At 53.3% G+C, this 15,440-nt stretch overlaps 4 protein-coding genes across 4 annotated transcripts; 3 read left to right on the top strand and 1 right to left on the bottom strand.

Moving 5' to 3' along the window:
* Positions 1-76: 76 nt before the first annotated feature.
* VTN49DRAFT_2139 (uncharacterized protein) lies at positions 77-2,600 on the bottom strand (the record flags this gene model as incomplete). The annotated part of the gene is made up of 3 exons (XM_069409831.1): positions 77-391; positions 453-2,435; positions 2,502-2,600. 3 exons carry the CDS (start codon positions 2,598-2,600, stop codon positions 77-79), a joined length of 2,397 nt encoding a protein of 798 aa, XP_069269896.1.
* A 1,201-nt stretch (positions 2,601-3,801) lies between these two features.
* VTN49DRAFT_2138 (uncharacterized protein) lies at positions 3,802-6,315 on the top strand (the record flags this gene model as incomplete). The annotated part of the gene is made up of 4 exons (XM_069409830.1): positions 3,802-4,003; positions 4,067-4,254; positions 4,306-6,171; positions 6,229-6,315. 4 exons carry the CDS (start codon positions 3,802-3,804, stop codon positions 6,313-6,315), a joined length of 2,343 nt encoding a protein of 780 aa, XP_069269895.1.
* Positions 6,316-7,216: 901 nt separating this feature from the next.
* VTN49DRAFT_2137 (uncharacterized protein) lies at positions 7,217-11,946 on the top strand (the record flags this gene model as incomplete). The annotated part of the gene is made up of 3 exons (XM_069409829.1): positions 7,217-7,936; positions 7,996-8,440; positions 8,585-11,946. 3 exons carry the CDS (start codon positions 7,217-7,219, stop codon positions 11,944-11,946), a joined length of 4,527 nt encoding a protein of 1,508 aa, XP_069269894.1.
* Positions 11,947-12,398: 452 nt separating this feature from the next.
* Positions 12,399-15,028, top strand: VTN49DRAFT_2136 (uncharacterized protein; the record flags this gene model as incomplete). The annotated part of the gene is made up of 2 exons (XM_069409828.1): positions 12,399-14,920; positions 14,983-15,028. The coding sequence occupies 2 exons, from the start codon at positions 12,399-12,401 to the stop codon at positions 15,026-15,028; spliced, it is 2,568 nt and encodes an 855-aa protein (XP_069269893.1).
* Positions 15,029-15,440: the final 412 nt, after the last annotated feature.

The following is a 15,440-nucleotide window of genomic DNA, read 5'->3' as shown; positions in this document are numbered from 1 at the left end:
ACATCTTATCCGACACATCGGACAAGAAGAAAAAGTATGGAGAAGAAATACAAGAAAAAGAAAGCGAAAAAAAAGACTACAGCACCTCGCCAATGATCTTCGCAGCCTCCTTGTATGTCTCTAGCAGCCGCTCGCACTTCTCCCGTTCCGCCTTGATCCCGTCGTCCTCGTACAGCAGCTCGTTGAACAGTTCCTCCTTGTAGAGCTCGCTGACTAGCCGGTTTTGCACCACATCTTTGCTGTGGTTGACCAGGAGGTGCATGATCGCCTTCGGCACCTGGTCCGCGATCGTCTCCCGCACGATGTTAAAGTACGACGAAATCAGCCGCCGGATGAGCTCCGTCTCCATCAGCTCGCGCTCCGTCAAGCTCGACTCCGGGTCATCATGGGGCTAAGATTGTTAGTCAACATGCCATAACTTGTTGGTATTACTGGTGGAAACGGGAACCTACGAATTGAAGATCTCCAGCCTGCTCCTGAGCCGGCCCACTATATTGCTCCTGCGTCTGCGACAGGATCGACGACCGCGCGTCGACTCGCTGCAGGCTCTGGCTGACGCTCCCCTCCGACGAGTGGCCCCGTCGGCTGGGGGTTGCCGCGGAAGCCGACGGCAGTGGTCCCGCCGACGACGTGTTGTTGCCGTCCTTGCCGAAAAAGTAGTTCAAGAACGAGTCTCGGGTCGTGTTGCCCGTCCCCAGCCGCGGCGGCGACGCTGACGCGTGCTGCGCTCCGTTCACCGCCGCCGACACCCCACCTTCTCGAGTGAGATGCGGCGACATGCTTCTGCTGCTATTCGCGCTCCGGATGGGAATCGGCCGGCCCTTATGGTCAGTCTGCTGCTCCTCATCTTCCTCCGCTGTGCCATTCGCATCGGCAAGCTCCCGCATCCGGCGTCGTTCCCGCCTCTTCTTCTCCTCCGCAAGGAGCGCTTTCCTCTCCTGCTCCTGCTGACTCTGAATCACCGACTGCATGGCCGCCGCAGCGCCCAAGAAGTTCGGATGATTCGTGTTAATATAGGCACGTTGGATAGCGATCAGGGACTCAACGTAGCTTGAGCATGGGCCGAGCCGCTCACGAAGGAGATCCGACACAACCTCTATCAGTTTGGCTTGCAAACGGGGGAACCGCGACAGCTCCTGCGAGCCACATGTATGGCAGATCTTGATCAGCTCCTCGTAAACCAGCTCAACACATCGTTGGCTGGGGATCTCCAAGAGCTTGATTTGCGGCTTGACCAGGAGGTCAAACGCCATTTCAGGTACAAACAAGCTTGGACGCGGACCAGTCGAGTTGCGAATCGCCGTTCGAATATCATTTGTCGTGAGATTCTGAGTCGGGTCAATAGACTGCAGAGCATTGCCAAATACCGAGTTAAAGATGTAGTAGATTCGAGCCCCGCCACACAGTTCTTTGGTCGAGATCTCCGAGGACGTGCCATCAATGGAAGCGATAAACGAAGATGCGAAACGGGTCATCAGCTGCAAAATCAACGAGCCCCGGTGTTCCTTGCCACTGAACTGCTTATTTCCGTAGCTGGCCAGCTCTTGTTGCGTCTGTCCCATCAAGGTGTTCAAGCGAGCCTTGATGTCGGGCAATCGGTCCCGAATATGGGCCATCAGGGTGTTGTTCAACGTCTTCGCCAGGAACTGCGTCCCGCAGCGATTTGCCATGTTCCGGTACGCAGGATGATGCCGGAAAAACTCTTCCTCAGACTTAAGCGCTTCCGAGAGCGGCTTCCCAGTCTGGATATCTTGCTGGGATCGATTGATCACGCCAATGAAACCCAGCTTGAGGGGATACACCCGACCTGTCAAGATGTCCAGGGCATTGGTGCCATGGTCCATCAGGTCAAGCTTGGTCAAGACTCCAATCGTCCGACGACCCACGGGATCGACTTGGCGGGCCAGCTTCAACGCCTCAGAATTGACCAGATCGACATTCGCTGGAGAGACCGCCAGAATAATGCTGTTTGGTTTCGCGATGTACTCCAGAATCAGTGTGCGGGTTTGCTTCTCGATGTCCGACGGCTGGTCCCCAATGGGCACCTTTGTCAGGCCTGGCAAATCCACCAATGTCAAGTTGAGGACATGAGGGGAAAAGATCTTCAGATTGATCGGCTGGCGGTTTATGCCCTTGTTGTTTCCTGCAATCCGTGTCGTTTCATTTTCGATCTCTTGCTTCACCTGCGCAAAGTCCTCGAACTTGCGACCCGGCAAATGATGAAACTCTGCCCATTCTCCATGTAAAGCCACGCTCGACGCGGAATGGGGAACATCAGCTGCATTATTCTGGTTTTCTCCTTCGCTCGGAACGTTGATCAGCTGAAGGATCAAGGGGCGCCTTGTCACGATTCCGCTGCCTCTGGGCAAAAAATCGCGACCGACAATATTTTCAAGTACTGAGGATTTCCCCGAAGACTGAGAGCCAACGACGACCTATCCACACGACCGACCACTTGCATCAGCATCATTTCCAGGGCCACATGGATCAGCATCACTAACAATTTGCGGGAGATCCAAGGAGTCATTCCCGATGGTGTTGAAGACCAAGTCTTGCAACTTGTTCACCGTGCGGAGCAAGTCGTCTCCGAGCGACGCCATGGTGACTGACTCTCTGCAAAGTCAACTCGATGGGCCAGACAGCCAAAGTCGCTATGGGAGACCGCAGCCGCCCTTGATACAGTAGCTCCAGGCCAGTCCTGCATAATTATCTTTCGCCGACATGACGGGCGGGCTGGGACCGCGGATAGATCACATGACGTCACGTGACTTCGGACAAACGCTTGGCCAGTTGGCCTGGGGCTTTTGCGGGATCGATCAACTGGATGGTGAGGTTGGCCGGTGTCAGAAAATAACTACGGTCAGACAATCATTGTCTGATGGTTTCGTGCATGTATGGGATTTGTGTAGGCGGCCGAAAATGAATACTCAATAAAGCTATATCATGAATTGATCTACTCCGTTCTGTAAGGAAAACTTTACAAGTTCTGTACTCCGTGTTCTATACCTTCACGCCCTCCAACAGTTGGCGCTCCAAAGAAGGCAGAATTTCAGCATCTACACAGTCAGAAACTCTGTTGTGAGATCTCTGATGCTGCATATGAAAACCAGAGATCCGAATTGCTCGAATTTGACATTCAATAACTCCTGGTGATGAGTGAGAAGATCAAGCATAGACTCCTGGAAATAATACCAGGCACTGGGCCTCGCGGCCTCAGGCAGGAATTCAGCCATTCTGCTTGTCAGAAATGCCAAGGTATGAACTTTACTATTTCCGGGAGTCAACTAAACCCAATAAAGTTAGACCGTCAGCCGGGAACCTTATTGGCTGAGCAGCTGAATAGCGTCCCTCCAAGCCCAGGCTCCAGGCTTAGAAGAGGTCAACATTTGGGATACGAATGATTTCATATTCGGCCATCACTGACCTTCACGGAGCTCGACGTTGATCCGTCGCACTCTTGGTTTCCTCCAGCGCATTCGTCGGTCTCAGCGATTACACGTTCGCGGGATCTTGTAAGTCAAACTCAACCACCTTGCCGATATCTGGCATGTTCGGCGCCGGGGCTTGGAATGGCTCGAACGTTACTGCCTATGAGCACCAGAACAACATCATCAGGTGGACAGGAAATAGATTGTTTGAAGATCACGCTGACTTCTATATACCGTTAGACCTTTTTGATTGAACATACAAACATCGACTAACTCTCTTCTCCCGTCATTGATGTCATAGTGGCCCGCGCCCCTCTTCTCCTATCTCCTCCTCAGTCAAGTCGTTTACGGGTCGCACAGATATCCAAGAGCAATGGCTACGCTCAATCTCTCCACCAACGGCCCGGCCATTACCAAGAGCTATCAATCGGTCATCAATGCCGCGCTTCCGAGCGGGTCCGCATCGCCGACGTATGGGCAATGGGCGGTGTTTGCGGTGTCGACCCCGCTCGTGAACGCGTTCCAACCGGATTCAGGGAACAAGGAGAGCGTGTTGAAGGTGCAGAGCACAGGAGGTCCGTGGGCATAATTCATTCGAACAAATCGATGATGCGGCTGACCGTTACGCTCCTGTACAGACGGTGAACTGGCCGATCTCATTGACGAATTCTCGGAGGGCAAGATTCAGTTCGGCTTTCTCAAGATCAAGGATCCCAACACGGGCCTGCCCAAGAACGTTCTGATTGCTTGGTGTGGAGAGGGTGTGCCGGAGAGGACCAAGGGCTACTTCACCAGCCATCTCGCGGCAGTCTCCAAGTTCCTCCAAGTAGGTCAACATCTAAGAATCGTTTGCTCTCTCAATTCTAACCTCGTATAGGGTTATCATGTCCAGATTACTGCTCGCTCGGATCGAGACCTGACCCCAGAGGGAATTCTCCAAAAGGTCTCGGATGCATCGGGTGCCAAGTACTCCTCTTCAAACTCCCCTCCTGCTCCGGCGACTGCGCCCGCAAAGCCTCCCGTAGCAACGAAGCCCGTGTTTACGCCTAGCCGAACGGGCGCGTTCTCCACTCTTGCTCCGGCGCCACCGAAGCGGACTGTTGCACCCAAGGTTGAAGCAACCGACGATGATGGCTGGGGTCCGGATGCGCCGCCAGTGACTCGGACGGAGCTGGAAAAGGTTCCCTCCGCATACCAGCCAACTAAAGTGGATATCAAACAGCTTACCTCTCAGAAACCCGTGGAGCCCAAATTCAAGAGCCCTGAGCCGAAAGAGAGGACAGACGTAGTCAAGGGAGGATACCAGCCAGTCGGAAAGGTCGATATTGCCGAAATCCGAAGACAAGCGGCTGAAAAGGGAGAGAAAATCGATGACAAGCCTGAGCCCGTTAAAGGGGCCTATGAACCAGTTGGTAAGGTCGATATCGCAGCGCTTCGGGCTCGCGCTCAACCCCGATCTCCCTCTCCCCCGCAAACAACCGAATCGAGCCAACCGAAATCTGTGGCGGAACGTTCCGCAGCATTTCAGTCTGCTGAGCGCTTAACCTCCCTACCGAAGCCAAAGGTGGCCAATAAGTTCGCGGGTAATCAGACATTTACAGGAACAAAGGCGCCACTTCCTGGTGAAACCGTCGCTCCGAAGACAACCCCAAGTACTATTGGCCGTGCCAGTCGGACTTTCGCTGATGAAGGCGGCAAGACTCCGGCGCAGCTATGGGCAGAGAGGAAAGCGAAAGAAAGGGGCACCCCTGTTTCTAGCATCGTGTCGACTCCTCCGACACAAACGCAAACACCTTCAGGGGAAGGAGGCTGGAAGAGTTCGTACACCGGCAGGACATGGGCTCCAGTACAAACGACACATACCGGTGTATCTTCTAGTAGCAGCGCTGCTCAACAGCAAGAGACGCCCCGTGAAGAGCCCGAGCCCGAGCCCACTCCCTCAGTCAGCTCTATCCGTGATCGCTTCGCTGCTCCTCAGTCGGGCGCCGACACTGCGCCTCCACCTCCGCCTCCAGTGGATACGAGCAACAAGCCGAATGCTAGCCGTGATGTCCCAATGCCTGGACTGACTTCGGCTGAGGATGAGGAGCCCGAGCGCGAAATCAGACAATCCGTTCCGGAACCTCCTCAACAGCCGCGTTCTCCAACTCCCCCAACACCGCAGAGGGAGAGCTCGCCGATTCGTGTGGCCGTGCCCGTTAGCCGTACTGCCCCAGAAGAGAACGTGCAAGATGCGCATGAGGAGATTAACGGGCCTCCTCAGCCTCTTCCCATTCGCAGTATGGCGGAGGCTGCTCCCAAAGAAGAGGAGCTCGAAGACCCTGGCCATGACCCGGCCCGTGCTACCGCGGAGGCTGTCGCGCACAAAGTCGAAGAGGGATCCTCTATTCAGGCCATCGCTCAGTACGATTATGAGAAGGCGGAGGACAACGAGATTGATCTCCGGGAAGGCGAGACCATCACCAACATTCAAATGGTCGATGACGACTGGTGGTTGGGCGTCAATTCGAAGGGCGAGCAGGGACTCTTCCCTAGCAACTATGTGGAACTTGTTGGGTCCCAGCCTTCGGGCGTCGCTGCGCACCAGCAGCATGAGCAGCACGAGACAGCGCCGGCGTCCCAACAGGCGGACGAGCCACATACCGCGGCCACCCGTGGTCCTACTGCTACTGCGCTGTACGACTACGAGGCAGCTGAAGATAACGAAATTAGCTTCCCGGAGGGCGCCAAGATCGTCAACATTGTAAGTGAACAGCCTTTCTCCTTTCTCCCAGCTGATGGAAGACTAACCTTGCCGAAGGAATTTCCCGATGAAGACTGGTGGGCCGGAGAGTACAACGGCCAGCACGGTTTGTTCCCGGCCAACTACGTGCAATTGGATCAGTGATGACTTTGCGGATGAGTACAATGGCAGGTGTGTTGTGATCGGCCATCCAATCAAAGCCAAACTTGGGGCAAATGAATGCTGTACAGTCAAATGTGTTTTTACTTTGCTTTGGAGTTCACATAGCCCAATTCAAACGCCTTGTTGCACCGATGTCACACGAGTTGCCCTACCAAAGCGAGCAATATATAACCGTGTCAACTCCCCAGTACATCTGACTGGTTTCGAACCTATTGGCTTGGTCCCATTCCTCCGATTGCCCATCCAATGTTCCCCTCCACGCCCTCTTCCAGTCACATCTGCAAGGAAAGGAGCCTCAGCGGGAGGACGAGCATATTTAGATGCATTTATAGATAATCACGTGACTACTAACGCATGATTGGCCAGCAAAGTGAGGCGGCCCTGCCCCCACTATGGCGTCTTGTCCTCCGAACATCTTTCCCCTTCGCGTCTTTCTTGCTATTATATCAACCAGAAAGCTCCCCAAATTCATGTTGAACAGCTCCAAAGGATGGTGATAAGCTTTCTATCATTGCCCTGGCTCTCCCCCTTAGTCCCTTGAAGGCCAAGACTTCTAGGGACGAACCGCTTGCTGTTCGGTACTGCTGCCCCCCTAGATCAAAACACCCATGTTCATGCAGACAAGTCCGGGCAATACTCCATGAGTATTCCCGGTATCAGACGTGTCAAGAATATCTCGGTTCATTCGCATGTAGGCCGTGTTCTGGACTACACGCGCTGAACTGTATTTACGCGGCTTTTTTCTTTTTTTCTTTGATACCCCCCTTCACCTGCCCTGGAAGTCCTTTCCAGCTGCTGATGAATGTGAAGTCCCCTGTATCCTACTCTTTTCCAGGAACAGCCTGGATCGGACTTACTCTGGCTCACCAGCAGGATTAACACAATGGAGCCGCCACGAGATACCCTCTCGCCCCGGCAAAACGGGGTGTCGCAGGTGTCAGGGACTGAGCCGGCCACATTGTCTTCTAGGGTTGTGTACACGGTTCCCAATGCCCCGGGATGGCATGGGGGCCGAAAGCGCAAGATGTCTAGCGTGGACACTTCTCCCATGGCGCTTGGATTCCCTCAAAGATTCCAGGATCGCAATGCGTGGCCCGCCGATGAAGAAGTAGTGCATCTGTCCAAACGGCCAAGAATGGATGCAAATCCAGCAGGCTCTAGATCTTCAATACCCGCGGACAGGTCCAAATTACCGTTGGAAATCTGGCACCATATTTTCACATTTCTGTCCCCGTTTGCCCTCGGGAGGCTACTTCGCGTGAATAAAGTGTTCAATGCATCCCTTACCCCTAAGGAGGATGAAAGCCCAATTCCCACTACCTCTCAAGGTGTTCTCAAAACACGGACCCCCGCTGCAATTTGGACCAAATCCAGGAACAACACCTTCCCGAACGTGCCCCGTCCGTTGAATAATATGAGCGAACTGGAGATGTGGCGACTAATCGGCGCAGCCTTCTGTCAATTTTGCAAAAAACGCCCTGATGTCGGTGCATCTTCGGACAAGTCAACCTCGGAACAGGGCTCTGGCTTTAGTGGAGTCCGTATCATCTGGCCATTTGCCATCCGGACATGCGTGGATTGTTTTCTGTCCCAGACCCAGAAGGTTTGTAACGGCCCATCCTCATAATCTTCGCTGCATACAGACTGATTCTGCGCCTACAGGAGATGGATTTGGTCCTGTCACCATTTCCCACACTTCTTATTCCTGCCCTTCCGTTTTGCCTGACTACCCCATCATTGGATATCATTTCCTCGGCCGCCTTAAGGTCCAACTCATTGTCGCCGAACCTGGAGATAACAAAATATTATTACACTCCGCACATCACCAAATTGCTCAAAGATCTTGAGGAAGTCAAAACCTTAGGGTATGCTGCCGTGGAAGAGTGGATAAAAGGCCAAGAAGTAGAAGGAAAGAGAAAGATGTCCGATACTGAGCGCTGGGAACAATGGGAAGCTGCGGGCGGCCTTCGTTCAGTCAGAGGGGATGGACCGCATTTTCCAGGCAGATATGAGCCACCACTGGAATTGGGTTCGGCATTGGGAACCACTTCAGCAAGCAAACAGCCCGATAAAATGAGACCTGCAGACCATACGCCTGATGTGCATGGTATGTCTTTGATCTCTCTTATGTTTTGTCGAGTTTGCCGAATGCAATACCACACTAATATCATCGGAGCTTTCTCCTTATTGTGAATATGTGTTACATTAGATACCCGTAATCGACGAGAGCTAATATTATGTGCACCTGAAGGGCAAGAGTTTTCTCGATCTGCCACACCGCATAGCCAGGTCGAGAAACATGATGGGTCGACATTCCCCCAACAGGCACGTTCCGAATGGAACCTGCATGACGTGGCGGAAACAAAGGCGGCACGCCGAGCAGAGATTGAGCGTCGCTGCGCAGAACTATCTCCCCCATTGACTCCTGCTCTCCTCAGCCACATGGACTCCTTCACAGCAGCAATTCAAATTCCCCACCCATTGAGGGATGAGGACTGGGAAGTTTTGAAGCCGCGTCTCTTAGCACAAAGAGCGATGGCCGAAAAAAAGGAGCAGGAGCGGCTCCTGGAGATACGCACTCCCCAGGGTAAATCCGATGAGCACTGGCCGCATGAATTCCGGATGAAAGAAGCCAAAACATTTCAAGAGCGAGAGTGGGATGACGCGCAGCAGCCCATCCGGGATAAACTGGCCGTCTATGCCCAGGAAGTCATTGACAAGGATTGGAAAGGCGGTTCGGCAGTTACCAAGGACAAATGCCCGCGCTTTGCGGCCGACGTGTTGATCCAGGTGCGGAAAAAGTTCTACGCTCACATTAAGGAACAAGATGCCTTGGCCAAGGCGTCTGGAAAACAGATCAAGGCTGATCCACCGAATGCGCCACCAACTCGGATGCTGACCTTGGAGAACTTGAAATGGGTTTTCAATGTCAAGGTAAAGCCGCTGACAGAAAAGTACCACCAAAGGGAAATTTTTCTTTGCAACGGGAGTGGCTGCGAAAAGAATCCCAAGTATTACGCCCTCGAGGGTGTGATTCAGCATTACGCTGCCAAGCACACCTCCGATCTTAGCCGGGGCAGCATGGTGGTGTATTGGCGCGCGGAGTGGCCAGAAAAGCCCCCGTTTCAACCAAACCCGGATGCTCTCAGGAGTAAAGCTCACAAGGCTGGACATTCTGCCCAAACGAGCGGCCCTGGACACTACTTGATGACCCCAGAGCAGCGTCATCGGACACTGGGTGACCATCAGTCTCCACGCCCTTATGGGCCTTCGCCGTTCCGTGCACCCTACCCATATTCTCAAGGCCCATATCAACCACCTTCGCCCAGCATAAGCCCATATTTCCCTGCATCCCATGCAGGCTATGTCTACCCGCCTCCGCAAACAGCAATTCCAACCACATCCTACGAGAGTAATGCTCCTCAGCCCACGTACGCTTCTCCCCACATGGGTCAGGCACGTCCTGCAAATCATCAGTCTCTTGACTCCCGGCCACCGCAGGCTCCTGCGTCTACAGGGCAGGGAGCTTCCAGCCAGGCCCATATGGCGGGCTCGGAGAGCGTTCGCGATGCGAACGTTAACCTCAGCGATTACCGCAAGCAGCTGGATGAACTAGCACGAGCTGCCCGTGAAGTGTGGAATGCGACTGCCAAGGTCAAGAATCTCCAGAATTGTGTGCGCGCTTATGTTATGATATTTCACGTCATTACCTCGATCAGACGCCGCTTCGGCCATGACCCGACCATCGCTCTCTTCGTGGACGGATTGAACAATCATCCGAAAATGAAGCCGATTCAGAGCCTGAGCGGACTTGCCTGTAAAATTTGCACGGAGCAATTTCACAAGGCCAAGACAAGAAAGGGATGGCCGCGGCCCGCTCATACTTATCATCTTTCAGCGCTTGTCAGTCATTTTCAGTCGATGCATTTGGAGCACGATAGGCGTAGATCCGGCGTCGACTCACAACGCGAAGGGGTCTCGGCATTGAACTGGGGCGCTGACATGGTTTTTCTCCCTCCTCCTAACTATATCAAGAAGTTCCTCAACGGACTAGATCGAAAGAATCCAAAGTCACACCTTCTGGTGGAAGCGTTCCATGAGGGTATGCCACTCCGATTGGACCCTCCTCCGTCAGGCTCCCACTCGGAAGCTCAACCACTTGGTCAAACAAATCAATCACATGATTTCCATAATTTATCGGGTCAACCATCCCTTGCTGCTCCTTCTGGGCATGCTGATGATGCGTCGACCGGTCCCAAACAGTACCCACCAGCTCAGGCGAACAGTCAGCTGCCCTCCAGGTATGACTTACCGCAAGCTGCTCACCCAACCCGAGAGGATTGCATTCCTCATCAGGAGCAGCATGAGCAGCGAGGCGTCGACAGTCAAGGACATCATCGCGATAATTTGGTGAATCTAACAGATCGCGACTTTGCGCAGAGCGGCCTCGCCTACAACGTGCCGCAGGTTCCCGATTCCGGTGATGGACATATTTACCATGTCTCCCGAGTGCTCCCTCTCGTACATCAAAGGTATCAAGCAGGTTTTGATGGTTCTAAGTCGGCAGTCCCAATCCAAGCCAGCTCCGCAGATTTATTCGATGCCTACGGGCATCGATACGTTCGTCACTCACCCAGTCTCTATGACGCAAGATCTCTGCCGCAACCGGCCACCAGGGGCGGCCAAATGGAGCCTCGGACTCATCATGATGATCTTGGTCATCACGATAAATCCGGGTTGCCTGAAGTCCGTGTAAAAAAAGAGCACGACGAGGAGACCAGTGCTGCCGACAGATTTCTCGACAGTCTTGCGGTAGCACAGGAACTGGAGACAGACAGGCATCAAGGCAATGGTTCCCGTCCAGAAATCAAATTGGAGAGAGCATCGAGTCATCAGGGACGGCATGATTCTCGGGCCGTGGATGATCTTCAGCGCCCGCACTATGCTCCCTATGGCGGACCTACAGAGTACGTTGCAAAAGGCTCTCCAGCGTCTTACACGGACGGTACCTGGATGCGTGGTGCTCATGGCCCTCGCGAGGGTGAGGTACGCTTGGAACCGCATGATTCAGTGCGCCCAACATTCCGACACTCTCCTGATGTGGTCCATGTCCGCTACGCCCGCAAGGTCACAGGCGGGTCTGAAGTCCGTCGGTCAAGTAGTCGCTTTGAACGGTATGAGGCGCAGCGCCAGGAGTCGCTGCGACCGCGATCCCCTTCGCCTTCGATGCAGGAGGGCGTTATTCATGATGGGCATTTTCCGGACGAGCCCGGCTCACAACATCCTGTCAGACCTCGCTCGGTGTACGGCGAGCACGGGCGTTCCCGGCATCACCGTGTGGAGATGGCATCTTATTCACGCGCTGCACCTCCAGAGGTCTACCGCTACGTGGAAGATGTGGGTACGGAACCATACTACGATGACACGATCGAGTATGTGCCTCCGTCCGCGACGCGCTACGTGGAGCGAACACTCCCGCACGAGCCGCCGCGTACTGCAGCGTACGAAGCTGTGTACACTGCTCCAGACCAAGCCGACCTTGCCCACGGCGGCCGCGGGCCCTCGCCAGTCACGCAGAACGATGTACAGCGCCGAATGGGACAATATCACTAGCATGTTCTTTCCAAAAAGTTCTGTATAACTAGGAAATTCTGTATATTGGATGATTCTCAGTATAGTAATACCCTCTATCTGTGCTAATAATCAAATCAAAAAATTGCGACTGGTGTACCTTATCACCGCATCAAGCTTGCTCTAGATGGCCCTGAGGTTCAAGAAAACAAGGTTCCTGAAGCTATCATCTTTCAGTATGATTGGTTGGCAGTGACAGCGCTGTATTACCCATACCGTAATTTTAGGGTCCGGAACCCATCTGGCGCTGTTATCAAAACGTTTTGGCCTTGTATCCGTAGAGGATTACTCTCAGCTCTGCATCTTTGTCTTCTGGGTGTCTCAAAACTGCCTCAGTGGTCACTCAGAAGCTCGAGTCCCCCAACAAGTGGCAGCAAGACTCGCTCGCGACCGTCCCTGCGGCTTGCTCGGGCCAGATTTCTCCCTTGATAACCATGAGCGCGCATGACACAAGCCACCTCCTCACCGGTATGACAGCCAAAAAAGCACCGACCACTGACGCAGCCGCCCAAACAGACCCGCTTGACGCAGGTCAGGAGCCTGCAGCCCTGAAGTCACGAAATCTGCAGCAGGAACCCACGGAGCATTCCGCCGATTTGAATCCAGAGGACGCGAATGGGACAACATCTGAGGGCGCTTCGTCCGACGATAACATCCTACCGCGCGATCGAATGCGGCGAACTCCGACGTACGACTACGCCGACGAGAAATCCATGAGTCATGCGGAAGCGAAACTCTTTTACCACAGAACTCGATCGTTGAGGGACGCTAGCAGCGAGTCTCCGAGGCTCACGCCCATGGCCAGCCCCGACGCACCTTCAGTCCCGTTCCAGGCCGACGCCGCAAGCGGGACCGGTAGTAGTCCGCAGCTGCCAGCCGACGCACCTCAACAGTCTCGAGGAGCATCTGTATCGCCCTTCTCTCTGGCGCAAGGTGGAAGTCGGCTGGCGACAGAACAATCACCAGGGCTTCCCAGTGCGCCTCAGCCCATGGACCTGCTAGTGGCCCAAACTCTAGGGCTAGGAATCACCGATAAAATTGCCCTGGATAGCGATGCAGTGACCACCGAACTGAGTATTGTGTGCCAGAAAATCCAGAGTCTACGAGAGCGGCGACGCAAGTATATCAACCTGTCGCTGCAGGGCCCTGGGGACAACCCCAAAGATAGGGACGATTGGGTAATCTATCCTCCACCTCCAGAACCCTACTGGGACTCCTACAAGGATGGCTTTCCGGAGTCCAAGCCGCAAAATAACGAGGCGGAGAACACCGACGGAGCGCGCAAAAAGAGGAAGATGGGTCAGGATATCGGCGAGGACTTCCACATAGAGGATCTGCTTCCCGTGCCCGGCCCATCAGACATGGTATTTCGATTGGACTCGAACAGTGTGTACCAGGTCTATGAAAATGAAGAGGCGGCCCAGGCGAATCGACCTGTTGTAGAGGTACCTTCGCTACGCGATTTTTACATGGATCTGGATGCCATCATCGATGTGTCCGCGGATGGGCCGATCAAATCCTTCGCATTCAAGCGGCTAAGCTATCTGGAAGGAAAGTTCCAGTTGTACACTCTGCTGAACGAATACCAGGAGCTGGCCGACAGTAAAAAAGTCCCACATCGAGACTTTTACAACGTGCGCAAGGTCGACACGCACGTGCATCACTCGTCGTGTATGAACCAGAAACATCTGCTGCGATTTATCAAGAGCAAGATGAAGAAGTCCCCGGATGAGGTGGTGTTGTTCCGCGACGGGAAGCATTTGACACTGAGAGAAGTGTTTGAAAGCATCAATCTGACGGCCTACGATCTCAGCATTGATACTCTCGACATGCATGCCCATAAGGACTCATTCCACAGATTTGACAAATTTAATCTAAAGTACAATCCGGTAGGCGAGTCACGTCTTCGTGAGATTTTCCTCAAGACGGACAATCATATCAAGGGTCGCTACCTGGCCGAGATCACCAAAGAGGTGATTTCGGACTTGGAATCGAGCAAGTATCAAATGGTGGAATGGCGACTGTCAATCTATGGTCGAAACATCCACGAGTGGGACAAGCTGGCAGCTTGGGTAGTTGATAACAAGTTGTTTTCGCCCAATGTGCGCTGGCTCATCCAAGTGCCCCGACTCTACGACGTGTACAAGTCGTCGGGTATGATTGAGAATTTCGAGGAGATCATCCGGAACGTATTCCAGCCGCTCTACGAGGTGACCAAGGATCCGTCCAGCCATCCCAAATTGCACATTTTCTTGCAACGAGTGGTCGGATTTGACAGCGTCGACGACGAAAGCAAGGCTGAGCGTCGGCTGTACAAGAAGTACCCGATTCCTAGCCAATGGAACACTAAGCAGAATCCACCCTACAGCTATTGGATCTATTTCATGTATGCCAACATGGTCTCTCTTAACGTCTGGCGCGCTCGGCGTGGGTTTAACACCTTCGTCATCCGACCTCACTGCGGCGAAGCTGGAGATCCAGACCACCTCGCCGTGGGATTTCTCTGCTGCCACAGCATCAGTCACGGAATCCATCTCCGCAAAGTGCCTCTCCTGCAGTACTTGTACTACCTGGACCAGATCGGCATTGCCATGTCCCCGCTGAGCAACAACGCCCTCTTCCTAACCTACGACAAGAACCCCTTCGCTAGCTTTTTCCGCAAGGGCCTCAACGTATCACTCTCGACAGACGATCCGCTACAGTTCGCTTTCACGAAAGAGCCGCTCATGGAGGAGTACGCCGTCGCCGCGCAGATCTACAAGCTCAGCGCGGTGGACATGTGCGAGCTGGCCAAACACTCGGTCGAACAGAGCGGATTTGAAATGACACTCAAGAAGCGCTGGTTGGGTCAAAATTGCCATCTGCCCGGTGTGGAAGGGAACAGTATGGCCAAGTCCAATGTCCCAGATTTGCGGGTGAAGTTCAGGCATGACACGCTTACGGCGGAGAGATATCTGTACGTTAACCTAAAACTAATATTCTCGATGGTCGTTTGAATTGCTAACGTTGGTCTTACAGCATCGAATCACACGCGAAACTCGGTTCGAAGGAGGAAACAAATTAGATTAGACTAGCTTTCCCCCGCTTTTTTTTTTTTTTAAATTTCGCTCACGTATTCATGGCTTTTAAGTTATCATATCCTGCGAGTAATTATCTCTGAGCATTACTGGTTTAAATCAATGTTTGTGGCTGCAGGCTTTGCGCTTTCCCGGGCTTGCCATGCGTCTTCATCCATTACCCTGGAGTGATTCAATCCAAATGCTCCTCTATGACTGTCCGCTTGCGTATGGTGTTGTGTATGATGGAGCAGGGTTCAAGGGTTTCATTTTTATGGATTCTCTACCTGAACGATGTGACCTGAGGTGGTTTATTGATAATGATGGAATATCAGTCAAATTTTATGTAAACCATGAGACAGTATGTTGTATTAGGGTAGCTGGTAAGCTATGTAAAGCTATATAAATGATTAAAAGTCA

The sequence above is a fragment of the Thermomyces lanuginosus genome, assembly GCF_041956635.1.
Source record: "Thermomyces lanuginosus strain ATCC 200065 unplaced genomic scaffold VTN49scaffold_24, whole genome shotgun sequence".
NCBI classification, from domain to species: Eukaryota; Fungi; Ascomycota; class Eurotiomycetes; order Eurotiales; family Trichocomaceae; genus Thermomyces; species Thermomyces lanuginosus.
This window is presented reverse-complemented; position numbering and strand designations above follow the sequence as displayed.